The sequence below is a fragment of the Staurois parvus genome, unplaced genomic scaffold, assembly GCF_062004578.1.
Source record: "Staurois parvus isolate SC_StPar_1 unplaced genomic scaffold, SC_StPar_1.0 ptg000662l, whole genome shotgun sequence".
Classification (NCBI taxonomy): Eukaryota; Metazoa; Chordata; class Amphibia; order Anura; family Ranidae; genus Staurois; species Staurois parvus.
The window spans coordinates 3252455-3280283 of NW_028318458.1; the positions used below are offsets into that span (position 1 = coordinate 3252455).

The 27829-nt window shown below is 43.9% G+C and overlaps 2 protein-coding genes across 4 annotated transcripts in view; one reads left to right on the forward strand and one right to left on the reverse strand.

The window, feature by feature from the left end:
* The first annotated feature begins 1993 nt into the window (after nucleotides 1-1993).
* On the forward strand, nucleotides 1994-27130 carry DDX39A (DExD-box helicase 39A). Its single transcript, XM_089651781.1, has 10 exons — nucleotides 1994-2151; nucleotides 10670-10879; nucleotides 16549-16769; nucleotides 16874-17057; nucleotides 20801-20919; nucleotides 21011-21142; nucleotides 22244-22353; nucleotides 23421-23565; nucleotides 25869-26016; nucleotides 26932-27130. The coding sequence occupies exons 2-10, from the start codon at nucleotides 10675-10677 to the stop codon at nucleotides 26946-26948; spliced, it is 1281 nt and encodes a 426-aa protein (XP_089507907.1). The 5' UTR covers nucleotides 1994-2151; nucleotides 10670-10674; the 3' UTR covers nucleotides 26949-27130.
* The window catches only part of ADGRE5 (adhesion G protein-coupled receptor E5), a 157544-nt gene continuing 155816 nt past the window's right edge, over nucleotides 26102-27829 (reverse strand). For all 3 annotated transcript variants that reach the window (XM_089651780.1, XM_089651779.1, XM_089651778.1), the window contains one exon: nucleotides 26102-27428. In XM_089651780.1, the coding sequence (XP_089507906.1) occupies nucleotides 27399-27428 (30 nt within the window). In that variant the 3' untranslated portion in view covers nucleotides 26102-27398. The remainder of the gene's footprint in view (nucleotides 27429-27829) is intronic.

Below are 27829 nucleotides of genomic sequence, written 5' to 3' on the forward strand. Positions count from 1 at the left end.
TGTCAAGGTCTCTCCATGATGGGGGGGGGGGGGACGATCTTTGTGTTGCTAGGGCAGCACGAGACCTATATACACCACTGCCTCCTCCTCTCCTGTGATGGTTTTGGTGCTTGATCACTGTCACACGGGGCAAGGAGAGAGCCCTTCAAGGCGCCTTTACCAAAAAAATTTCCTGTGCGGGTAAGGGGGGTCTGTAGATAAAAATGCACTGCACAGCTTTGACCAAAGTTGAATAATGCCCTTGCTAAAAGTGGAGGCCATTTATGTACCTCATGAAGCCTACTGAGAAGCTCAGAGGTGGCATCCTCCCGTCTTGTCTTGTTGCTAGGACGTTGCTAAGACATGCCCAGCTATTCCTGTTCAATTTCACCATCACATGAGCTTTTTTCTCTGATTCAAACCCAGTCACGTGTGCCTTCTCTCTCCTGATGCAATAGGTCTGAGCTTGAGAGCTCACTCCTGTGACGGTGGAAGTGAACGGTAACAGGTGGGCTTGTCTTAGCAACGTCCTGGCAACACAGCATTATGGGGAGATGCAATCTCTGGGAATTTTCAGCCAGGTTTCATGAGGTACATACATTGCCTACACCTATAGTAAAGGCTCTATTCAACTTTGGTCAAAGCTGCACTTTGTGTTTTTATCTACAGACCCCCCCCCCCCTTATCTGCATAGGCAGTTTTTTGGTAAAACATGAACCTTGCCTTTGACCTTGTGTACCTCCAATCCTTGCTGGATACATTACATCACAGTTCCTCACATTTTCTAAACAAAGAGCCACTTGAGTGTGATCCTCCTGTGCTCAGTCCTTCTCCTCTTTGTTTACGTCCTGCTTGGATCCTTCCTTGGATGAGTGTCCACATCACTGCCTGCATGACATTGAGAATGCCCTTTGGCTGTCCACCAGAGGGGTTCTCTCAGGATCCAGAGTAGGACTAATGTTGGCCCAAGGAAGGTGAAGGAGACCACTGGTTTTGGGTGCATATGCAGCACTGGACTAGCGTTCCCTGCAGGCATTCAGCCACAACCTGCCATAGACTTTGACAGGCTGCCTGCAGCGGGGGCGGACACTGCACCAGTCCTTCTCAGGCCCACGAAAGTTACACGAAAGATACATTGCAGCAGTACAGCCCCACACTCAACGGACCATAGGGGTTGCAGGGCCACCAGGGATACCGTATTATAGCTCATTCTAATGGGTAGCCATCAAACCACAAGAGAGAACCCCAAGGAGCCAGATTTATTTAGGTTTAAGTACACAGATGTAAAGTACAAACAAAAAAGTGTATGTACTGTGGGGGCTGGGAAGTGGATAATAATTATAATAATAATGACTGCTGTTCTGGTGACAACTCTCTAAGGGAAAATAAATCTCACTTTGTATAGATTTGCCTGACTATAGGCCCACAAATCAGGCAGTTCACAGGGCAGCCCTGTCTAATGAAATCTGACCCCCTAACTAAAGCTACAAAAGCAGACCCCTTACCTTGCCCTCATCTTGCACACTACAGCTAGCAGAGAGAATATTCAGATACTTGTCTACGTCCAATCATGTCTGTCTCTTTCAAACTACAGCGGCTCTCCTGACACATCTCAGGAACCACCTGCCAGGCCCTGCTATATATATATATAAAGAAAACTTTATTAAATTACTTTGAATTCACTTAGTAAACCCCGCTGCCCACATACAAAATGGCGCAACAAAAGGCAACCGCGCTCTTTCGTTACGTCAGCACGCCGGACTCCATTTTGTTGGCGCCAAATCTCATCTTTTGAAGTGAACTCTGTCCCGGGAGGAAATGCACCCCTCCCGCCCTCTCGCAGACATATCATTGGCCGCTGATTTCCCCCTGTTCAATGCTTTAGCCATCGCTCTTTGCTTACATTGGTTGTTCGAGTAATCCCGCCTCTGCCCGTGACTAATCAGGCGCCGAGCTCTGTAACAAAGCCCTCGCGTCTTCCTTGTTCCCCCGGCGGCCACACCCTGTCCTTTCTTGCGTGTCCTATCGGCGAGCGGGGACGCGTTTGCATCACTGGGGGCTAGGCCAACCAGGAGCGGTGGGAGGAGCGTATTTTGGCCTGGTCTAGTCAGTGGCTCGAGCGGCGGAATAAGGTCGCTGTACACGTGGAGGTGTAACCGGAGGAGAGAAGAGGTAAGTGGGGATTGTAGAGCGGGCGGGGAGCTGGGCTTGCTGTGTGCCGGAAAGTAGCGGGAGAGGCTGATTTGGGCTCCGGGTACCGACCGGAGGTGTATGGGGGCGTATATGGGACCTGCGAGGGACCCCTCTCTGCCTGCCAGGGGCCCCAGAAGTGCCGGCGGCCTTCTCATCGAGCAGGAATATCCTTACTTCTATGGAACAACGTGCCGGCTATATCAGCCTGGAGTATCCATTATGGGGAAAGATAGAGGGGAATCTGAATGTAATGTGATCATACACCTCATTATACAAGGTGATCGTACGATCTGATTGTATGATCATCATACTCAATAGGATGGCCATTTTCTATACAATCTGATTGTATGATCTCCATAGAATGGCCATTCTCGCTGCAATCTGATTGTACGATCTCCATAGAATGACCATTTTCTATACAATCTGATTGTATGATCTTCATAGAATGGCCATTCTCTCTGCAGTCTGTATGATCTCCATAGAATGGCCATTCTCTCTGCAATTTGATTTGGAGTATGGTGATCATACAATCTGATTGTAGAGGGAATGATCACCGTAGGAAGGCCATTCTCTCTGCAATCTGATTTGTAGGATCGATCACCATAGGATGGCCATTCTCTATACAATCTGATTGTCCGATCTCTTTTACATTTGCCAGTCTGCACCTAGACATCACTTTTCATTTTCCTCCAATCAGACAGACCCTCTTATTATATAGCTGTGTGCAGATCTAAAGGAAATTGTACAATCAGATCATGTAGTCCCCTTTTAAGCTGGCCATACACTATACAATCTGACTGTACAATCTCCTATTTAGAGCATGGGCCCGTCTGGATACAAATTGTTTCTGATATTTGGGTTTGTGCTCATATCACACATCTTTGTTTGAAGGACATTCTACGATCGGATTGCGTCATATATGGTCACATTAAAGAGGCATTAAACCCCAAAGCAAACCTTTTTATTATACTGCATCTTGCCAATTCTTAGATGTGATGGCTGCATTTGTTTTCTTCTATTTCCATCTGGAGATTCAGTCAGTAAGTCTGTTGTTTTTCAGATGCTTGAGCTCTCGACCAGGAGGGGTCAGTATACAGAGATGAGACAAACCATTTACCACTAACAGGGGGAGGGGCTTACAATGATCAGCTTTGATTTATGTAAAACTTTTATCCCAAAAGGAAAAAAAAAACTTTTTCTGTAGCTGCTTAAGGCGGTATTACACCCAAATCTAAAACCTGTAATATATTGCAGCTTACCTGTCGTTCCATGTTGGGGCTGCATTCGTTTTCTTTTTAGGCTTTTTTTCCTCCTGTTTTCACCAGCTGATCTGGCCAGTAGTCACCTCCTCTATTAGAGCGCCCCCACTCTGGATGAAGGAGCACAGGGGGCACGGCAGACGGCGGCATTGTCGGTCTGGGAGGAGGGGAGTGTTGGATGTACTAGCAGATTTAGATACATTAACAAACTCCACCTAAGGCTAGGTTGGCATCTGTGTATTCCCTGCATGGTGTGGTTGTTCGGGGCTCAGCTGCCCATTCATTCATTGATTTTGAACTGTACCCACGGAAAATGCAGGGGAAAGGATCCTACACGTTTTCACAGGAAAAGCAGCAGTCTGTTTCATACTGAGAAATGCTCTGTGTTTTCAGGTGTGTGACGGTATCATTAACCACTTGGCCTCCACCCGAATACTGCTACAGGGCGGCAGGGCTGGGTAAAATCACGTGTGTGTGTGTGTGTGTGTATATACCTGATTTACATTTCCAGGTAGGGAGGCGTGCGCTGCTCTACCCGCGTCGCTGTTGGCAGCTACAGATGTCAATCACCGGGTCCTAGCCAGCACTCAGCCATTGTGGGGGAGAGGTCTATGTGTAAACAACACGGGTCTCCTGCCAGCATGGACATGCTGCTTTGTATCTCTCTGCACAGCATGTCTCCGTAATAACACACAACACAGTTAACCCTTTGATCGCCCAGATGTTAACCCCTTCCTTACCAGTGTCATTAGTACAGTCAGTACTTTTTATTAGCATTGATCACTGTATTGGGGATGTCAGTGATACCACGTCCGTTCTCTCCTCTCCAGTGTCAGAATGTGCGCCGCAGTCCCGCTATAAGTCCCTGATTGCCATCATTAATATAAAAAAGAAAAAAAAAACCCAGTGTCTATACCGCCATTTGTAAACGCTATAACTTTCACGTAAACCAATTAATTTACATATTGGGATTTTTTTCTTTTAGCAAAGACGTCTCAGAATACATTTTGGCCTAAATTTATGACTAAATTAGATTTTTTTTATTGGATATATTCTATAGCAAAAAGTAAAAAATAGTTTTTTTTCCAAATTTGTCGGTCTTTTTTTGTTTATAGCGCAAAAAATAAAAACCGTGCAGGTGGTCAAATACCACCAAAAGAAAGCTCTATTTGTGGGGGGGAAGGACATAAGTTTCATTTGGGTGCAGCGTTGCATGACCGCGCAAATGTCAGTTAAAGTAACGCAGCGCCGTATCGCACAAAATGGCCTGGTCAGGAAGGGGGGGAAATCCTCTGGAGGGCAAGCGGTTAAGAATTATTGGCACCAGGGGCAGACTGACCATTCGAGCACTCGGGCACTGCCCGGGGTCAGTAGGGGGCCCCATGAGATGCCCCTGGTACCTTTTTTATAGTCTTTTTTGAGTGTGGGCAAGGACACAGGGGCCCCATGATCCCCTATTGCCCGGGGGCCCCATGATTTGTCAGTCCGCCCTTGATCGGCACCCCTGTGTGTCTGCTACAGAGGTGCATGTTTTTGTCTGTAGGTCCAGGAGTGTGTGCAATTTCCACTCATTCCTACTCCGACGAGACGTGAACTTACACTTTATAAGTAGTTACAGGAAACTTTTTTTTTTTTTTCATTTTGGTATAAAGGTTTTATATAAAAGCTGAAGATGTAAGCACTCCTGTCAGTGGTAAATGGTTTATCTCATCCCTCTAACAGCTACATGTGCAGAAGAGCTTTTTCTCTTGAAAAACAGACATACTGGGCAGATCACCAGGTAAAAATAAAAGGTACAAAAGTCTTAAAAAAAAAAAAAAAGAGAGAAAACTAATGCAGCCATCACATCCAAGAATTGGTAAGCTGCAATATGTTTGCTGTTGGGTTTAATACCGCTTTAACTTTGTATTGAAATCCACTTCATTATGTGTGGCATATTGATCAAACCGATTGTTCAACTTATAAATCCATTATTCCGTTCGATTAGATTGTGAAGTGTATGGCGAGCTTAAAGTATAACTAAAGATCAAACTTTTTTTAGTTTTTGGTGGAGAGGGATTAGAACCCGTCAAGTTTTATTTGCTGTCTGTGTTCCCCTTAGGGAGTTGCAGCCTCTCTATCGGTCCTGTTTCTCATTATCAATAAGAGTGAACAAAAATCCTACATTTTGGGTTGTCACCAAAGCAGGAAATAGAGAAGAAATTAGTGGGGACACTGGTTCTGGCGTCTTCCAGGGGTTCCCTCACTTTGCAGAGATTTCCTTTCATTTCCTGTTCTGGCTGTGGGACAGGAAGTTGAGGGAAATCTCCCACAGCAGGACACATGACAAAAAACTGACGGGTTACAACTCTCCCTTTATTTAGTGGTTTAAATATTTAACATTTAGTTTATGTATTCATTTATTTACCATTTAGTTCTACTTGAGTTTAGGTTCACACTCATGGGGTGCAGGGAAACCACTTGTGATTCGCACAGGAATCGCACCACATTGTAATTTGCAGTGTGATTTAAGCCTTTTCATTTTGTATGGCTCAAATCTCCCCACATGCACACAAAAAAGGTGCAGGAACCCCCCCCCCCCAACTTTTTTTCTTTAATTTCTGCACTGGGTTCAGATTGAATTGCACGTTCACACCTATGTGATCCCTTTCAGGCAATCACACTCCATTTAGGACCTGTTTTTGGGATGTCGTTAACTTAACATTGACACCCGCATCAGATTGCAAGAACACAGTGCGATTGTGATGCAGTGCGGGAATCACACTGGAATTATTGCTAATCCTGCACCACATCAGTGTGAGCCAAGACTTAAACTGGCCATACGTTGTACAGTTTTCCTTTAGGTTTGCCAAAAACATATAATTAGGTCAAACCCACACGCTTTCAATTTTTACACTGCCTTGAAAAAGTATTCATACCCCTTGAAATGTTCCTCATTTTGTCATGTTACAACCAAAACCGTAAATGTATTTTATTGGGATTTTGTGTGATAGACCAACACAAAGTGGCACATGATTGTGAAGTGGAAGGAAAAAGATAAATCGTTTTCAAAATGCTTTACAAATAAATATCTGAAAAGTGTGGCGTGCATTTGTATTCATCCCCCTTTACTCTGATACCCCTAACTAAAATCTAGCGGAACCAATTGCCTTCAGAAGTCACCTAATTAGTAAATGAGTCCACCTCTGTGTAATGTAATCTCAGTATAAATACAGCTGTTCTGTGAAGCCCTCAGAGGTTTGTTAGAGAACATTAGTGAACAAACAGAATCATGAAGGCCACACCAGACAGGTCAGGGATAAAGTTGTGGAGAAGTTTAAAGCATGGTTAGGCTATAAAAAAAAATATTCCAAGCTTTGGACATCCCACGGAGCACAGTTCAATCCATCATCCGAAAATAGAAAAAGTATGGCACAACTGCAAACCTACCAAGACATGGCCGTCCACCTAAACTGACAGGCCGGGCAAGGAGAGCATTACTCAGAGAAGCAGCCAAGAGGCCCATGGTAACTCTGGAGGAGATGCAGAGATCCACAGCTCAGGTGGGAGAATCTGTCCACAGGACAACTATTAGTCGTGAACTCCACAAATCTGGCCTTTATGGAAGAGTGGCAAGAAGAAAGCCATTGTTGAAAGCCATAAGAAGTCCTGTTTGCAGTTTGTGAGAAACCATGTGGGGGACACAGCAAGAATGTGGAAGAAGGTTCTCTGGTCAGATGAGACCAAAATTTTTCTTTTGTGTTATGTGTGGTGGAAAACTAACACTGCACATCACCCTGAACACACCATCCCCACTGTGAAACATGTTGGTGGCAGCATCATGTTGTGGGAATGGTTTTCTTCAGCAGGGACAGGGAAGCTGGTCAGAGTTGATGGGAAGATGGAAGGAGCCAAATACAGGGCAATCTTAGAAGAAAACCTGTTGGTCTGCAAAAGACTTGAGACTGGGGCGGAGGTTCACCATCCAGCAGGACAATGACAATAAACGTACAGCCAGAGCAACAATGGAATGGTTTAGATCAAAGCATATTCATGTGTTAGAATGGCCCAGTCAAAGTCAAGACCTAAATCCAATGGAGAATCTGTGGCAAGACTTGAAAACTGCTGTTCACAGATGCTCTCCATCCAGTCTAACAGAGCTTGAGTTATTTTACAAAGAAGAATGGGCAGAAATGTCCCTCTCTAGATGTGCAAAGCTGGTAGAAATATATCCAAAAAGACTTGCAACTGTAATTCCAGTGAAAGGTGGTTCTACAAAGTATTGACTCGGGGAGGGGGGGGGGGGGGGCTGAATACAAATGCACTCCACACTTTTCACTTTATTTGCAAAAAAATTTTGAAAATCATTTTCCTTCCACTTCACAATTATGTGCCACTTTGTATTTTTCTATCACATCCAATTCTAGTAAAATACATTTGTTTTTGGTGGTAACATGACAAAATGTGGAAGACTTCAAGGGGTATGAAAACTTTTTTCAATGCACTGAATGCAATCAGGCAGGCCCTGGCACTACATGAAGGGAAATCTAAAGGAAATTTAAATAAGAAAATTGTATAGTGTATGGCCAGCTTTAGATCTGCAGACACCCCAGGGAAGGATCAGTTGGCTGGCTTGTATTTTTCCAGCTGTGTGCATCCAATGGAATATCAGTATTTGGTGGAAAAGCAGCAGGCGGTCTGTTTTTATGCCTGCCATGTTGTCGGGGTATATTTAGTCCCAGGAGGAGGTACTTGCCTTGTGTTAATGATTGCAGGGGGGGAGGTTGTGATCCTGACAGCCACAATCCCCAGGGGCCTCCATATGACACCTCAATGGGACAGGTGCTGGTGGTAGGCGACTGATATAATTGAGGGGGGAGTCAGCTGTTCCCACTCATCCCTGATTGAGGACAGTTCTTCATAGTTCCACACAGAACATCCCCCCCCCCCCCAGCCTTGCCTGCTTTTTTCTTCCCTCCATGGTTTGTGCTGTGTTGGTGAATGCCCCTCGCCTGTGTGGGGAATTGATGGTAATGGAGGTTTCAGTAACATAGTGTTTGAGATCCTGATATTGCTAACAGAAGAACATTCTTCTGTTCTTCCTCTGCCAATGGAGGATGTTGGCCAAGCTGTATAATAGTCCACCTACTAAGATCTGCTGCACTTTACAATTGACAAAGTGGTATTAAACCCCAAACCTAAGAAGTAATATATCACGGCTTACCAATCATTAGATGTGGTGGCTGCTTTCCTTTTCTTTTTTTTTTTTTTTGGCTTTTCCCTCTTTTTTTTCCATCTGGTGATCTGGCCAGTAACACACCACCTGTAGTAGTGCCCCCACATTGGATGAAGGAGATCAGGGAGCTTTGGATACACTAACAAATTGAAGCCAACATCCAGCTGGTACTTTATAGCACTGTCATGGGGGTGCAGGGATAGTGCCCTCAGCTGTGTGTAAAGGGGGGACATTCTGACACTGGGGGGGACTGACTTGGTGTCACTGACATCCCCAGTGACACCAATCTAGTGATCAGTGCTACAGAATAATGGGGGGGCAGCTGCAGGTTAACTGGTTTTTTTTTTAAAGGAGAACTCTTTGTAAATTGATGATGTCATGGCAGAGATGCATGTGCGGTATGTGAGCGGTTTTACATGCCATAGGATTTCTAGCTCGTTTCTTGTAAGCTACTCAACCTGACATACTGGGCAGACGGTTGGCATCATCACCTGACAAGTCAGCAGAGGTTTGGTAACCTTGAACCAGAAGATAGCAGCGTCTGGCTTTGCATGTTGACTGTTGTAATCTGCAGTATTTTTGATGCACACAAGTCTGTTGGGAGGTTGGATCAGTTGACCTGTGCATTGAAATTATGTATAGATCAGATTTTCATTTAAAAGGCATCTTTTGGGAACAACACATAGCTGTCACTGCTGTCCCCCTGAACATGGAGAATGCTCAGCTGCTCATTTGTTCCAGATCAGCACTTGGATTACAGTGAAGCCAGAGGAGAAGATTGACAGCTAAGGATTGTTTTAAAGTATAACTAAAGGCAAAACTTTTTTTTTTTTATTCAGTTTTGGATGGAGTGGAGAGACATTAGAACCCCTGTCAGTTTTTATTGCTGTATTTGCTCCTTTTAAGGAGATTCACTCTCTCATCTTGTTTACCATTATCATTGAAAGTAAAGAAAATCCCAAATTTTGGGTTGTCCCCAGCAAAGTAATAAGGGGGAAACCACCTAATGGGGACACTAGTTCTGGTGACCTGGGGGTCCACCAGGAATTTCTTTAATTTGCAGGGATTTCCTCTCGTTTCCTGTTTTGGCTATGGGACAGGAAATGAAGGGAAATCTTCACAATGAGACACAGATGGAGAAAACAAATCTGACTGGTTATAACCCTTGCTCTATCCGAATTGAAGAAAAAAACATTTTGCCTATAGTTCTACCTGAAAGCTGAGTTCCACTAACCCTGTCAAAACATAAGTCCGCAGCTGCAAAAACTGTAGCTGCTGACTTTTAAAAAACAGCCACTTACCTGTCCCGCGGTGTGTCCCCCACAGCCCATTTCACCGGCCGTCCTGTATTACAGGAGGCTGGCGAGTAGTGCTTCATGAATGGTCCTGTAGTCTTCTGGGACCTGTCACATGTCCCAAAAGACTACAGGGAGGTAGGACACCTTCCGATCGCCTAGGCAACCTGTGGCTCTCTAGCTGTTGTGGAACTACATTTCCCATGAGGCATTGCAAAGATTACAAAACTGACAGTTACAGCTATAACTTTGACTTGCAGAGGCATGATGGAACTTGTAGTCCTGCAGCTCTCAGGTTGCCTACCCCTGGCCTAGGCGATCGGACCGGAAGTGGGAGCGGGTACCTTTCAAATTCGGGTACCCGCTCCCCCCCCCCCCCCCCCCCCCCCGCTTCCCAATGGTGCCAATCCTTAATGGGGAGCAGTCCTTAAAACGGAACTTCCCCTTTTGGGTGAAGCTCCACTTTAAGAAGACATCCTGTATTTTGTCCCCCAGAGAAGTTGTCTTTAGTAGTTCTTTATTACTTCAGGATTCCAGTGAGCAGCAGAGAAGGGTGTACACATGACACTCCCTTCATCTTGGTCTATGATATTTGAGTGTCGTTAATGGTAGACTTACAGCTACAGGAATGGTGTTTTTGTAAATGGCATACTTTTTGTTTTCGCTGTCTTCCATGTCCTTGTTAGGTTTTATACTAAGTTTTGTGTTCTCTTTCCATTGTCCCGCAGACATCATGACTGAGCAGGACGTTGAAAATGAACTGTTGGATTATGAAGAAGAGGACGAGCCACAGCAAAGTGAGGCACCAGCACCAACTGGCAGAAAAGAGGTGAAAGGATCCTACGTGTCCATCCACAGTTCGGGTTTCAGAGACTTCTTGTTAAAACCTGAACTGCTTCGGGCCATTGTGGACTGTGGCTTTGAACATCCCTCTGAAGGTAGGTGTAGCTGCTGAATCCAAGTAGCTCTGACAGGAAACTGGTCTTGGGGGAAGAATGTCAGTTGCTACCTCTCCTTTTGAAGCTAACGGATGCTCCGTTGTGGAGCTGACTGTACACCCTCAATTTTGTCACCAATGCAGACGTGTGCTGGAAGTAGAGTTGGATATTTAAATCTTCACACTTGTTCATTCCTGTTGAAAGCCAAGCAGCTACCTTTTCATCTGAGATCAGCAATGGTGCCTTCCATATTTCTTGGCACGTTTCCTAAAGTGTACCTGTGGGCTGCAAACCCCACCAAAATCTAGTGACAGACAGATGGCATTACACCTTACTACTTTTCATGGTGCCCGGGTTCTCAAAAATCCCATCAATGTCAAGAAAATATTTAAGTCTGGTTGCTGTCTGCCATCAATTTTCCCCCACCTTTCCTGCTCTTCCAGACCTTCTGTACCAGTGATGGTGAACCTCTTAGAGCCCGAGTGCCCAAACTGCAACCCAAAACCCACTTATGTATCGCAAAATGCCAACACTGCAATTAAACCTGAATACTGAGGTTTTAGTTTACAAAAAACTACTCGTACATTAACATCTTTTGTCTTAGAAAAACAAAATAACAGCACTTCCACTGCCTGCCGGCACGAGGGGCCATAAGTTCCACTGCCTGCCGGCACGAGGGGCCATAAGTTCCACTGCCTGCCGGCACGAGGGGCCATAAGTTCCACTGCCTGCCGGCACGAGGGGCCATAAGTTCCACTGCCTGCCGGCACGAGGGGCCATAAGTTCCACTGCCTGCCGGCACGAGGGGCCATAAGTTCCACTGCCTGCCGGCACGAGGGGCCATAAGTTCCACTGCCTGCCGGCGCAAGCTAAAATCTTGTGTTAATAAAAATAAATGTATTAAATCCTCACAGCCAGTCCAATATGTATATATCCTTGGCAGCACACTGACCAGCCATGCGAAAGCTCGGACGAGTCACGGCTAATGAGTTGCAGCTCGTGACATCGTTGTCTGGCACCCCTACTCCTTTCCGAGCATGCACATTGGCCCCTATGTGCACTGTTATCCGATGCTCGACTGCTGGGGCGACTTGGCTTGCGTGCCGAAAGAGGGCTGTGCGTGCCTACTGCGGCATGTGTGCCATAGGTTCGCCACCAATGTTCTGTGCACTGTAGAGTGGAAAGGCTTATAAACCACTGGGTGGGGGAGGTGTATTACGAAGAGCTGGAAAGACAGGCCACCAAGGAAATCTGCGGTCTTATTTAAAGCTAAACTCCAACCTTACTCTGTCTTGCATGGTCCAGGATCCCCTTCTGTACTTGGACTGATTTCTCTGATATCACTGCACTCTGTTAGGTTTTCGGTGTGCATTATAAGCTGCAGCAAGCCCTAGCCCACCTTATGTCCTGGCTGGAGGACGTCCTGCATCATCTAGCTCTTTAGGATATTTGGCTTACCCCTAACATGCATGTGGTTTCAGTTCTTTCAATCATGGAGGCTCAGCATCACATTGTGAGTGGTCTGCTTGCAAATGCAGCCTGCCTAGAAATATTCACTCCTCCAGACATCACCCATCAAGACAGTTTGATATTTGACTCCTCCTAAAAGCAAGCCTACTGCTTGCATCAGGATTGAAGTGATTCTAAAGACTTATTTTCTTTTTCTAAAAATAACAAACATGACTATACTCACCTGTTTTGTGCAGCAGTTTTGCACGTAGCAGGTAGGATCCGCCTCTTCTCAGGTCCCTCACCGGCGCTCCTTGCCCTTCTCTCCTGTCGGGTGCCCCCACAGCAAGTGGCTTGCTATGGGGGCACCCTCTGTTCCATGTGTCCATTCACACACTGCTGTTGCTAGGCCCTGCCCCCTCTCTTCTCATTGGCTCACTGCCTGTGATTGACAGCAGTAGGAGCCAGTGGCTCCCTCTTCTGTCTCAGCCATTGAGAAGAGGGAGACCTGTGATAGCTGAGACTCCAGTGCACATCACTGGAACGAGAGGGGGCTTAGGTGAGTATTAGGGGGGACTGGGGGGGGTGCTGCACAGAGAAGGGTTTTTACCTTCATGCATAGAATGCATGATGTTAAAAAGCCCTGAGCCTTTACAACCACTTTGAGGGCTGTTGTAGGGTACTAAGGCAGGGTGCTGTGGTGTTTTTAGGAATCTATGTAAATCACCTTACCAGACCCTCCCAGTAATGATCTACCTGCATTGCATAGAGAGCTAATGATGTCCTCACTGGGTCTACGTATAATAAAGTATGTAATGAAAACCGGTTTCATTAAAATGTTGGGGGTGGAGCCAGGTACAGCAAAATATCAGATTAAATGATTAGGTTTCACTTTTACGAACATGTTACACCAATATTTAAGCTGTAATTTGTTGGAAATCACCAGCTCCTTCCCCTGTGACAGTGGCAGGAGTTCTTTTCCCCACAGCCAATGTTGCATTTAAAATCAATGCAGCTGTGAGTCTGCACCTAGACAGCCATTAATTCATTGGTCCTGTCCACCACTGCTGATTAGTGCCCTCATATGTAGTCCATTGACACTATCTGCACATACAGAAGTATGGGTGGAGAATTGTAGGCATTGTCTGAAGGAGCCTAACGTACCTGCAATCCACTGATCGTGAATGCAATGCTTTGCAGGCTCTTGTGTTCAAATAAATAATAAATGCACATTTTGTATCTGCATATTTTTTTTAAACCAAAGGTGAACTTGGCTTTTTTCCTCCCCAAATAGTTTTTAATCCTTTTTTTTTTCCTTTGTGTGCGAGTAAAGAGAGAGAACTAGTATTACCATGAAACAGTATAACATAACTTTGGGAAGTCTTTATCACATCCACAAAACTTTTATGGTGACTGTGATCGCATAAGAAACAACATAATGCTCATTGTGCTGTCAAGAGAAATAAACCAACAAGTGTGAACCTTGTTATATATCATGTCATTTGTAAACACTCCCAGATATTAAAGCGGTGCTCCACCCAAAAAGGGGGAGCGGGTACCCAACTTTGACAGGTACTCGCTCCCACTTCTGGTCCGATCACCTAGGCGATCAGAAACGGAAGTTGTCCTTCCTCCCTCCCTGTAGTCTTTTGGGACATGACATGTCCCAGAAGACTACAGGACCATTCATGAAGCGCAGCGCTACTCGCGCATGCGCAGTGGGTACCCGGCTGTGAAGCAGCAAGCAGTCACAGCCGGGTTCCCACACTGAAGATGCCAGCCTCCTGGAATACAGGACGACTGGTGAAACGGGCTGCGGGGTACACACAGAGGGACGGGTAAGTGGCTGTTTTTTTAAAAGACAGCAGTTAGTTTTTGTAGCTGCTGACTTATTTTTTGACAGGGCGAGTGGAACTCCGCTTTAACTTCACCCTGTCATGTATCCATGGCGCTTCTAGTAGGGACAGAGGGGGCTAATCCTGGTACTTGTAGCCAGGGGTCCCATAGCTTATTAAATTTGTGAGGGGTACCTTGTTGCAGCAAGATTTGTCTCTCCAGAGCTCAGGAGTTGGAGGACATGATTATTATTATTATACAGTATTTATAAAGCGCCAATAGTTCGCTCAGCGCTGTACATTACAAAGGGGGACAGAACATGTGACAGAACAATACCAATACAATGCAAAACATGAGGGGATCGAGGGCCCTGCTCTTTCCAGCTTACAATCTACGATAGATCCATTTTAATGAAACACATTTGCAGGCTAAAAATAATAGTCTGGAGCTAGAAGTCTGGACATGGGGAGTAAATAACTCCATCTATGAATCAACTTGGCCTTTAAACGTCAGGTTTACTAGAGCACTGGAGTTCTTGGTGTAGCAGCCTGCTCCTAGGAGAAGCAGAATGTGTGCAGGCACTAGTCTGTCCCTTCCCATAGAGGGTTGATAGATCTAGCCCACAGGGGGGTTTCATGTTGGGATTGTGTTTCAGACCCATTTATGCAATAACAGTTGATGTGGGGGTTTGAGTCAAAGATTTCACCTTTTTTGCTCTTGCAGGTTACAAGTAGTATTGCAGCTTTTTGGTTCCATTACAATAGTGTTTGTTCCTGTTGAGCAGATTTTAGTCTTGTTTTGGGGGGTAGATAGGACTCCTTCATTTCATAATGCATTAAAAATATCAAACTTACCACTGTTTAAAGCAGAACTTCATTCTGTCAACATTGACTATTTCTAATCCTTATGCTGCTAGCATTAGTAAATGGCTGGGAAAGCATATCATATGTACTTGTGTTAAGTAGGGATGCACTGAAATTTCCGTGGCCGAAACGTTTTGGCTGAAAACACCCCTTTCAGCCGTTGGCCGAAATTGGGAAGAAAAAGCACCGATACAGGTGCCGCAAAAACCCCGCCGCTCGGTAGTTCTCTGCCTTACCTGAGAAACCATCGATCCCGACTCTGGACATAGCGATGAGGGAAGGAAAGATGACTGTCTCTATGACCGTGGAGGAACCGGAGCGATGTCCCTTCCCTTTCCAGGCATTTATTTATTTTTATTTTTTTAAGCACTAGATCAACGCCTTGTGTGTTGTTTTTTTTTTTTTTTTGTTTTTTTTTTTTTGATCCAATGATTTACATTGTAGAGGAGAGATGTGGGGTCTTACTGACTCTCCATAAAGAGGACCTGTCACGAATTCTTTCTGTCACAAGGGATGCATGCATTTCTTGTGATAAGAATAAAAGTGATTACATTTTTTTTAAAGGGACAGTGCAAAAAACCCCTCCAAAAAACCTCAAAACATTAAACAAATAAAAAAAAAAAAAGTTTATAGTGCCTCCGTCCCTCCGTGCTCGCACATAATGGTGACCGCATACGTAGGCCATGTCCACATATGTAAATGGTGTTCAGACCACAAACGTGAGGTATCGCCACGAACATCAGAGCAAGAGCAATAATTCTCGAACTAGACCTATTGTAACTTTACACTGATAACCTGTAGAAATTTTGAAAGCATCACCCATGGAGATTTTTAGGTACCTCAGTTTCACGCCATTCCACGAGCGTGTGCAATTTTAAAGCGTGACATGTTGGGTATCTATTTACTCGCCATAACATCCTCTTTCATATTTTACAAAAAAATTAAGGTATATATTGTTTTTTTTTTTTTTATCAATGTATTTCCAAAAAAAAATATTCATGTTTAAAAACTGCGCATGTCGGTTTTCGGCCAAGTGCATTTTGAATTTTTGGTTTCGGCACCAGAATTTTCAGTTCGTTGCACTAATAGTGTTAACTTTTTTTTTTTTTTTTTCTTCTTCCATTTCTTCAGTTACTTCCTGGTTTCCATGCCTAGGCAAATGTCATACATCCCAGGCGTTTTCAGAAGGGCATGGATGGTTTTCAGCTCAGCCAATGCCTGAGCTAAAGGCAGATGGATTCCAGGAAGTAACTGCTACATGAATCATCTGCCCTTAGTCAAGATGGCCACGGCATCTCAGCAAAATAAAGCATAGAGACATGGACGGATGGAGGAGTTTGCTTTGAATATTAAAAATGAAATATGTAGCATTCTTGGTTTGTGGTGCTTGAATCCAGTGCCGTTCCACTTTAATCACGACTGATTTTTTTTTTTTTCCTCTTTTGTTATCTGGTGTGGCCCATCTACATCTGATCACTGGCTCATGTTTGTGTTTTTTTTGTTTTTTTTTTCCCCCTCCAGTGCAACATGAATGTATACCTCAAGCCATCCTCGGCATGGATATCTTATGTCAGGCCAAATCTGGTATGGGGAAGACTGCGGTCTTTGTCCTGGCCACACTTCAACAGATCGAGGCAGTAGAGGGACAAGTATCGGTTCTTGTAATGTGCCACACGCGTGAACTTGCATTTCAGATCAGCAAAGAATATGAGAGATTCTCAAAGTACATGCCTAATATAAAGGTAAGGGCTTTTCTTCTGATGTGTAGGGGTGACTTTCATGCACCTTGTGCTCATGCACTGTGAATGTTCTTGAGTTTCACTCAACTAGTCTTCTCTCTAAACAGGTTGCCGTTTTCTTTGGTGGCCTTTCCATTAAGAGGGATGAGGAGACCATCCAGAAAAGTTGTCCTCATATCGTGGTGGGCACTCCTGGCCGTACCCTGGCGCTGGTCAGACAGAAGACTCTGAACTTGAAGCATGTCAAACACTTTGTCCTAGATGAGTGTGATAAGATGCTGGAGCAGCTAGGTAAGTGTTGTATGAAGGTGGGGAGACCTTGTGTTAAAGGGTAAGCTCACCTTTTTAACAAAAATAATAAATGCCCTTTTTTTTGCAGGTAAAAAATGTGCAGTTATTATTTTTGTCTGCAGGAGCCTGGGAAGCCTTGCACCTGTGATCAGTAGATCAGTGATGCCATGCACGTCTCCTGCAGACCTGTCAGAATATCTGCTTGCCATACGAAATGTAAGAGCAAGCATATATTCTGACCGGAAGCTTCAATTAACTCCCACAGCACCATGGAAGTTCATTGAAAACTACAAGCCTGCAGCCGCTAAGGCTGCCGGGACTTGTAGGCACTCATTCACAGAACTGTGAAAGTGACGTGGCCGTGTGGGAGGAGCCATGCACGGCCACGCTGTTTTCAAATCTGACAGTACGTCAGAGGGAAGGGGCGGATGCGGCCGCAGCTATGGGAACATGTTACGTGTTCCCAAAGGTGAACTTATCCTTTTAACTGCTTCTGCTCTCACACATATTTACTCCTTATAAACCAGAGCGATTTTTAAATTTCTGCTGTGGACCTGTTTGATCAGCGATAACTTTGTCATTACTTAAGATAACATTGGAATACATTAGTTTTATTTTTTAAGGACAAACAAGGCTTTTTGTGAATACTGTCTTGCAACAATGGTTATTTATTTTTTGCAAGCCTTAAACCATTAAATGTGACAAATCGTGCTTTTTCTCTTTTTGAGCAGTGTTTTCTTAGTTTAAAAATAAATAGTAGTACTGCATGTAAAAAGGGAACATTTTATTCTGTAATTTTGTTCTGTTTAAAACGACACTAAAATTGATTCTGGTACAAAGCATTGCAAAATTATTCACAAATGTAATAGTGTTTTTTTTGTTCTTTTAAATGTGAAATTTTCTAAACATGGTAAAGAAGTAAAATATTAACGAAAAAAACATTTAAATATTAGTTAATAATATAGAAACTAACGAAAACAAATCGGCAAGAAAAATTGAATCAAGGCGAATGAGTTAATTAGGGCTGCTAGAGTAAACTAAGGGTTAATAAGGGGTTAAACACAAACATTTAAAAAAAAAAAAAAAAACTTTTTTTTTTTTACTTGTCAGGTTACTTTAACTGACTTCATCTGCAGATTGAAGTTCATCCATTTGATCTGTAGGTAAATCTCCAGATACAAAATGAAACATTGTTTCTTTTGAGCAGTGTTGTTGATAAACATTGCCTGACTGCTTTTCTTTGACAGCTCCAGCTGTCAGACCTCTCCTTGTGTACTGGGCAATGCAGCTTTGATTATTCAGAGCAGAGTACTGGGACAGGGGAGGTCCTGGAAGAAGGGCAGAAGGACTGGATGTGTTACACACTCCCTGTGTATAATGATGGCCTTTTTTTTGGGGTGTGTCTAACACATCCAGAGTCTGCAATTGATTAAAGGTGAGGTACAGAGGCTGTCATAACCTTATGAAAATGCATGTTGTCTGGCATTCTGGCTTAAATATTTAGAGTCACTGACTCCGATCAGGAAAGTTGGAGTGAAGTCAGAACTTCCAATGTGCATTTCTCTCGAGTCAATGGGATTGATTTACTAAAGGCAAATAGGCTGTTCAATTTGTGCAGGAATTTGCTCCAGAGCTTAGTAAATACGATGTTTCTATGCAAAGAATACCCAATCACATGCAAGGGGGAAAAAAAAAATAAAACCGCTTTGGGTGATCTTATTCACTAATCTCTGTGGAAAATGTTCTTGTAAAGTGAACAGCCTATTTGCATTTAGTCAATTAACCTCTATTATTATTATTATACAGGTCTTGTATAGCACCAACAGTTTGTGAAGCACTTTACATTATGGAGGGAGATAGTACAGTAACAATACAGTTCAATACAAGAGGGATTAGAGGGCCCTGCTCCTTGGAGCTTACAATCTAGGATGTCTTTAGAATACAACAGGGAATAGTATTTTAGGATAAGGGATGTCGGCATTGGAAGCCCCCATTGATGTGGCAACTTTTTAATGGTTAGAAATCACTCCGTTCCTGTTGAGTGTGTGACAAGACGTGCAGGGCAATCTCCCAAATGGGAACATGGCAAAAAACACACCCTAACACGTTATAACCTTTCTCCCACGTTATCCAGAATTAACATCGAACTAAACCTTCCAAAACTTTCCCCTATAGTGATTCGACTTCCCTCTGACACCAATATTTTATACCCAGATTTGGGGTTTTCAGTCATCTTGATTGGCCGGGTTGGGATGATCTTACTCCTGCCCATGCATGCTTATGGGCGTTCATGTATCCCAGTACTGATGTGTGGCGAGAGGTGATACTCAGCTGTGCATGTGCAGCTCGGTGTACATTCTGATGCATCTTGCGAAGAATGTGCAGTAAAAACCCTTCATTTGCGTAGGTCTCTTTAAAATCTAAAGTTAGTCTTTAACGTTTTGACAGGAGTTCTGCTAGAAGCATTAGATGTTATCTTAGTGAAAAACTGAAACTAGATGGCACTTCCACTTTTCTTTACCTTTTGGGATGCACTGAAATTTCGGTGGCCGAAACGTTTCGGCCGAAAACTCCCCTTTCGGCCAAAATGATAACAAGTACTGGTACAAGTGCCGAAAGAACCCCGATGCAGCCATTGGCTGCCGCTTGGTAGTTCAGCCTCGCCTGAGAAATCATCGATCCTGGCACACATAGAGATGTGTGAAGGCAAGATGGCCCCCACTCATCTCTATGCCCTTGGAGGACCAGAGCGATGTCACTTCCGGTTCCGGCCATTTTTTTCTAAAGCACTAGATCAAAGTTTTTTGGTTTTTTTGATCCAATGCTTTACATTGCAGAGGAGAGATGTGGGATCTTATTGACCCCATATCTCTCCATAAAGAGGACCTGTCACTAATTATTTCTATCACAGGGGGAAGCTTGCATTCCTTCTGATTTAAAAATAAGTGATTGCAATTTTTTTAAAAGAACAGTAAAAAAAAAAAAAGTTTAAAGTGCCCCCATCCCCCGTGCTCACACATAGTGGTGAACGTATAGGTAGGCCATACCCACATGTGTAAATGGTGCTCAGACCACACACGTGAGGTATTGCCATGAACAAGAGCAATAATTCTCACACTAGACCTCCTCTGTAACTTTACACTGCTGACCTGTACAAATTTTTAAAACATCCCCTATTGAGATTTTTTAAGTACCACAGCTTCACGCCATTCCACGAGCATGCACAATTTTAAATCGTGACGTTTGGTAGATATTTACACATAACAAAAAAAAAAAAATTGGGGTATTTTTTTTTAATTGAAGTGTATTTTTTCCCAAGAAATATATTCATTTTTAACTGTGCATTTTGGTTTTCGGCCAAGTGCATTTTGAATTTTCGGTTTAGGCTCCAGAATTTTAATTTTGGTGCACCACTACTTTACTTATTCTTCTGTCTGTAGATAAGGAGCCCTTTTGGGCTCCTGTGGCTGGTGCAGGTTGTAACGTTTAGTTAGCTTTAGCCCTGTTGGTACATAGGGTTGAGGTACTGTTACATTGGTAAGACTGGAAGCTATAATAGGTTGGATATTGTCATCGCCTTGCCTTGATCCTGTCCTTGTGTATTACAGAGGAAATGAAGAGATTAATTTATTACTCAAGTGGTCATTTTTCATATATGATCGGCTTTACTGTAATCCTTATGTTCATTTCAATGTACTAAATGGGGTATTCAATATATACGTGACTGCTTGCTTTTCCTGCAGATATGCGCAGAGACGTTCAGGAGATTTTCCGCCTTACCCCTCATGAGAAACAGTGCATGATGTTCAGTGCCACCCTCAGCAAGGAGATCCGCCCAGTCTGCAGGAAGTTCATGCAGGATGTGAGTATCCAGCACTGTGATCCACTTGCTGCAATATCTGCCCACTTATGTTTTGGATGGCAACCTATAACTTCTAGTGTTTTTTCCCCAGCCTATGGAAGTGTTTGTGGATGATGAGACCAAGCTGACACTTCACGGTTTGCAGCAGTATTACGTCAAACTAAAGGACAGTGAAAAGAACAGGAAACTGTTTGACCTGTTGGATGTGCTGGAGTTCAATCAGGTTGGTAGGAGGGATCATCTAAAGACATACTCTGGGCAATATGATGGTGCTTCTATACAGCCCTCTCCCCCAGAAATGTACTTGCATCTCCATGCTTCTTTCTGTTCTTGTTGAGCAGGGCTTCTGGGTATGGAGGAGCATGTGAACTCCTTGTGACAGTGCCCTGGTTTGAACAGCCAATCACCAGGCCTGCACACTGTCACATGAGGGTGAGGGCAGTGATGACCTCCACAGAGTGAGATAAAGCGGAGTTCCAATAACCCTGTCAAAAAATAAGTCAGCAGCTACAAAAACTGTAGCTGCTGACTTTTAAAAAAACAGCCACTTACCGGTCCCGCGGTGTGTCCCCTGCAGCCCGTTTCACCAGCCGTCCTGTATTCCAGGAGGCCGGCATCTTTAGTGTGGGCACCCAGCTGTGACAGCTTGCAGCTTCACAGCCGGGTACCCACTGCGCATGCGCGAGTAGCGCTGTGTTTCATGAATGGTCCTGTAGTCTTCTGGGATCTGTCACATGTCCCAAAAGACTACAGGGAGGGAAGACACCTTCCGATCACCTAGGCGATCTGACCGGAAGTGGGAGCGGGTACCTGTCAAATTCGGGTACCCGCTCCTACCCCCCCAAAGGTGCTAATCCTTAATGGGGAGTGGGGGAGCAGTCCTTAAAGTGGAACGTCCCCTTTTGGGTGGAGCTCTGCTTTAAGACATCATAGCTTACCCAAGCTGGACTCCTGCAGCATGGATCAGTGAGAATACCTTGCTGGGACAGAATGGGCTATCGGAGGATGCTGACATTTTGCTCTGCATGGAAAACCCAGAGGGCCTGCCAGTGCAGCTATTTTTATTTATTGCAAATACTAATTTCCTTTCTGTCATGAGATCTTGCCTTTACCTTCAGTAGTTTGAATCAAGGACCACTGTCTAGCTTTCCTGATCTGCATACTTATTTTTCTGACAATAAAAAAATTGAAGTCAATAAATTGGTATGACCGGTATTTTCAGAAGGAAGTAAGCAATGGCAGCACCCATATTTGTTCCAGATAGATGTACATTTTTGTGTATACAGTGGTGTGTATCATACTTGACATTGTTTTTCTCTCTCAGGTGGTTATCTTTGTAAAGTCAGTGCAGAGGTGTATAGCACTGGCGCAGCTCTTGGTGGAACAAAATTTCCCAGCTATCGCTATCCACAGAGGAATGCAGCAAGAGGAGAGGTGAGGCTCGCTTTTTGGATTTCTGCGACGGTTTGCATGTACAGCAACAACTGCTAGATACAGTGTGGCTTGTGAAAGAACAGAATGGCTTTCAGAGGTTTAATCTGTGTTCAGGGTTGGGTGATGAGTTTAAAGGATGATTTCACCTTTTTGTAACATGCAAAATGTTATATCTATATACAGTGTGTAACCGGCCCCCGATCCTCCCCATTGTTACAGCTAGTGGGGATCTGCTCCTCCCTGCTAGCTGTCACAATTGGGGAAAAAGGCAAAAAAAGAAAAGAAACTGCAGCTCTGTGGGGTTCTATCCGCCAGTCTGTGTCATTCATTCTCTGTGTTCTGTGAATGAATGGAATGCAAGTCTCAACAGCCTTTGCGACTGTCGACTTGCACTTCTCAATGAACTACCACAGCACTGTGGAGCACCGTGGTAGTTCGATTCTTCCTGTCAGTATATCTCCTTGCCCATACATCCCATACAGCAAGCAGATATACTGACAGGTTTGCCAGAGACCTGCGTGGCACCAGCGATCTGCTGGTCACTGGCGCATTGCTTTACATGCTCCAGAAACAAATAATAAATACACATATTATTTTTTTTTTTTTTTTTTTTTTTCCTACAAAAAAAGTGCATTTATCTTTTGTGAAAAGGTGAACCTATCCTTTTATCTTTTGACTCAGTGACTGCTGGTTTGTCTGCCATTTGCAGTTGGTTCTCCTAATCTGTTTACATCTATAGAGGGCTGCAGAGGTCAGAGTCTGTGGAAAGTACTGCCCTTTCAATGAAATTCATGGCAACTCACAGAATATTTCCAAAGCAGTGAATGACCTTTTCTTGCAGGTTAATCGTGAATTCAAAACCTATGCAGCATGAAGTAAATGTTTGGTATATTTATAAAGCAGTGAATGTGACATACACCAAAGTGTGTGTTGGGGGTGGGCATTTGTGGTGGAAATATTAAATACCAGTTTGCCAGTATTGGGTATTGCACTCAGTAGTTGAGCATAATTGTTTGATATATTTTTTTTTTTGTATATTATGATCATTTGTATTGATTCCCTTCCAGGCTTTCAAGATATCAGCAGTTTAAGGATTTCCAGAGGAGAATTCTTGTAGCTACTAATCTTTTTGGCCGAGGCATGGATATAGAAAGAGTTAATATAGTCTTCAACTATGACATGCCAGAGGACTCTGACACCTACCTGCATCGGGTGAGTAGTGAGTTTGTTTGAAAGGTTTGGGACCAAAAAAAAAATACATATACTATACTTGTAGAGTGTGCAAAAGATTGAAGTATATCTGTCAGGACAAACTGGAGCTGTCATTGAATGACTTTAAGTGGTTCAGTTCTGTCATTCTTACCTTTGCTGTTCTACTTGGAGTGTTACTGACATAAATTCACCATGAGCAGGTTAGGTGTCCCCTAAGGTGATCTGTAAAGTAATATCAAAGACTTGTTTTTTTTTTTTTTTTACTTTTGGTGGTTTTGCACAGAGCAGCCACGATCCTCATTTTCCCAGGTCCCCTGCCGTTGCTCCAGACCCCTCCCTTCTGCCTAGTGCCTCCTTAGCAAGCAGCTTGCTAAGGGCTCACCCGAGCAGGCTCTCTCTCGAGTTGCTGTTCTGTGTGTCCTTTTCACACACGGAACGTGGCTTGTACCCGCCAGCACTCTTTCCTCATTGGCTCACTGACAGTTATTGACAGTAGCGGGAGCCAATGGCTACTCCTACTGTCTTAGCCAATGAGGAGGGGGAGAGCCAAGGCTCTTGTGCATATTGCTGGCTCAAGAGAGGGGCTCGGGTATTAGGGGGGGTAGGGGCATGGCTGTACACAAAAGGTTTTTTACCTTCATACATAGAATGCATGAAAATAATAAAAAACTTTGAGCCTTTACAACTGCTTTAATGTTTGCCCTACGGGAGGCAGGAACCTGCTACAAGAGCAGGGGACAGATTTCGTTTATGACCCTCTCACACTTGTTTGTGCTGTTTTCCCATGCATTTGTGCACCAGGCTTGCTTTGAGGAATCCTGTTCTTATTTAGTGGGTGCTTCATGCAAGTCAAAAAATATGCCTGGTCCCCACTCAGAGTCCCTCAAGGCAATGTGTTGCTGTGGTCAGAAATACAGGTGTATGTGCTCAGTCTGTGTATATCTGTGGGTTTCTTTTCAAAATGAATGGCAAAAACGTAAAACACGTGAAAAGTGTGAACATTGGCATCTGTGTATTTTTACTGTGCACAGGGGGCTGGGGAATTGATGATTACCATTATAATCCTTGCTATGCTGGCAGATCATTACTTTCAGTAGATTTGAACACTGTCCTAACAAAGGGTCAAACTGGTAGTTTAGGCAAATTCTACGAAGGCTAAATCTACTCCCACCCCATTCAAAGCCTAATTTATCTAACCCTGTAAAGAAAAGATATGTATACTTGCCTATTCTGAAGCCGGTCCGGTCACATGATCTATCCAGCGGCAGCTTCTTTGTAGAGGACAGATCACCGATTGTCATACCATAGGCTTACTAGGGGGCATCAGTTGTTGGCTGCCCCTCCTCTACACTGAAGCCAACACTGGGACCCATCATGTGACTGGACCAGCTTCAGAATAGGTAAGTATACAGATCTTATCTTTACAAGGTTATGTACAATAGTCTAAAAATGGAGTTGGGAGCAGATTTAAGCCTGATACAGTTGAATGATTTTGTTTTTTTTTTTCTTCTTCTTCTTTATCCAACCCATGGGCTGAACGAAAAACACACATGTCCCTGTACTAACAAAACTGATTTAGTGCAGCGATCTCCCCTGCAGTGCTATTTGTGTTCTGACAGGGGGATGGCCCTCAGCAAACAACGATCACCCGCTCCACCCTTGACAGACACTGTTCACATACTGGCTATTGGCTGTCAGCGCTGTTTGGATACTGGTTTTCCAGCTTGCCCGTTTGACAAGCTGGTCTGGCTTCTGTCAGACAGGGAGCTGTACACACGGGCTGAAAGTCAGCTGGTTTCTGCTGAATCGACCATTTTGGCATTCACCTTTTAGTTAGATTTTGCCTGAACTTCCTCTTTAATTATCTAGAAGTTGGTCTTCGTTGTATGTTAATGTGGGGAAACTCAACATGTCCCTCTTTGTCAGTCTAGCCAGATTATTTCCATTTCAAATTGTTCCGAATAGCTTACAGCTTGCCTAAGGCCTGCTCCGAACACCTACAAAGATAATGCTGTGTGAATGGCAACACAAACCGATAGAGGGGTTTTTACAAAATTAGTACCACACTTTTAAGGTGGTAGAAAAGTCTCTGCCTTAAGTTGTATAGACAGGTAAAGACTGTAAGTACAATGAAACCCCAGAAGCAGTGACAGCACGCTGCATGGCTCTCTTCCGGTGCATACCAGCACACTGTGACATAAACTTGCAAGGGACCCTGTGTGATGTTGGGTTTTTTTTTTTTCTTTTAAAGTTTATTTCTAAAGGTTTGTTTCCTTGCCTTGACTGAACTGTATTTTTTTCAGGTGGCTCGTGCTGGTAGATTTGGCACAAAAGGTTTGGCCATAACATTTGTATCTGATGAGGAGGATGCCAAAATCCTGAATGATGTCCAAGACAGATTTGAAGTTAACGTGGGCGAGTTACCTGATGAGATAGACATATCCACTTACAGTAAGTGAATTCCACCTGTCTCGTGTTTACTATTGAAGAATCTGCAACCTGAAAATGTTTGAAGTTAAATGAGAAGTTCAGGAGATGTTTTATTATAAGTTTATTTAACACTGATACTTTACATATTTATACATTCACATCAGTCCCTGTACTCAAGGAGCTTACAATCGAAGGTCCCTAACTCAGTCATACATACACATACTAGGGCAAGTTTAGACAGGAGCCAGTTAAAGCAGAGCTCCATCCAAAAGGGGAATTTCCACTTAAGTACTAGTCCCCTGCTCCCCGTGAGGAATTGGCACCTTTTGTGGGGGGTGGGGAACGGGTATCCAATTTTGACGGGTACCTGCTCCCACTTCCGCTGCAATTGTCTAGGCGATCAGAAGCGGGAGTTGTCCCCCCTCCCTCCCTGTACTCCTTTAGGGACGTGACAGGTCCCAGAAGAATACATGACCATTCACAAGGCACTGCACATGTGCAGTGGGCACTCAGCTGTGAAGCTGTCACAGCCAGGTGTCCACACTTAAGATGCCGGTGCCGCGGAGCGAGGACATCTGGTGAAATCAGCTGCGGTGAGTACACCACTGGATTGTGGAATGACTGGAGCTCAGCTTTAACCTACCACTGAAAAAGACATTTTCAGTGTGTGGGTAGAAACCATCATGCAAGCACTGGGAGAACATACAAGCTCCATGCAGGGAGTATTCAAAACAAGAGGACATGTAGTAAAGCTGTGGTAGTTTTCCCCCACAGAATATACTGACATGCGGTCTTTCATTTTATTAGCATAATATACAAAGGCATTTATAACCTATATATAAAAATTGTACCTTGGAAAGAAGCATTGCCTTAAGAATATTTACATATAGAACATTGTCATGTATGTGATTAACTTTTCTTCTTCTTTCTTTACAGTTGAACAGAGTCGATAACGCTGCCCCCTGCTGTCCTGCTAAGAGTACATGTTCATCTCTGGTCTCCGATTTAGTTTCTGCTCTTGTCTGGCTGCACACATCCTGTGGGGAATTTTTCGGTTTTACAATATCTGGGTTTTTTATTGAGTTTGGTTTTGTGTAAAGAAGGGAAAGAAATTAAACTTTTTTTATTGTTTAAATCTGGTGTCCTTGTTCATAATGGTTTATCATCAGTTGTTTCCTTGGAAGTGTTGTGGGTGGTGCTCTCTGTTCATGGTCAGAGGTAATTGGCACAAAGTGAAAAGTGCAGTCTGCCTTGAGAGTTCTGCTGACAGATCAGTCTGTTTTTTTTTTCCCTTTAAATTTAGTCTTATTTTAACTAGTCTGGGTTTAGGCAAGTGGGAAGTGCAAAGGAAGTCTCTATGTGGCAAGTCATGCCACAGAAGATTGCAAGGTGTGCAGAATCCATCATAAGCCAGACTCCTTGCTTACCTTGGCCTGTAATAAAAGACACATTAGACATCCTGTAACAAGACATGCAAAATAAACACATTCTTTTTATTACCTCCTGATTGGCCTTTGTAGCTAATTAGCTGGTCAGATTCTTTGCAATGGTGAAAGCCTTTTCATAAATGTCCTTGTTCTCAGAGCAGTAATTGTGTGTAATGGCCATGATCCCACTTTCATTAGCAGATATCATGGGCGAAGGGTATAGAGCCAATCAGAGTGGCTCTGTGCCTTGTGATGACCAAACACAGCATTTAGCCATGTAAATAGTACTGCTGGTTACATTTGAGAGGCTGCCACTTTTCTCTTACACGCTCAAAGGAAAGAGTCAGTGCCTGACTGCAGGACCAAGACAGAGGCTACAATTCAATGTTGGGGGGGGTTAACCGCTT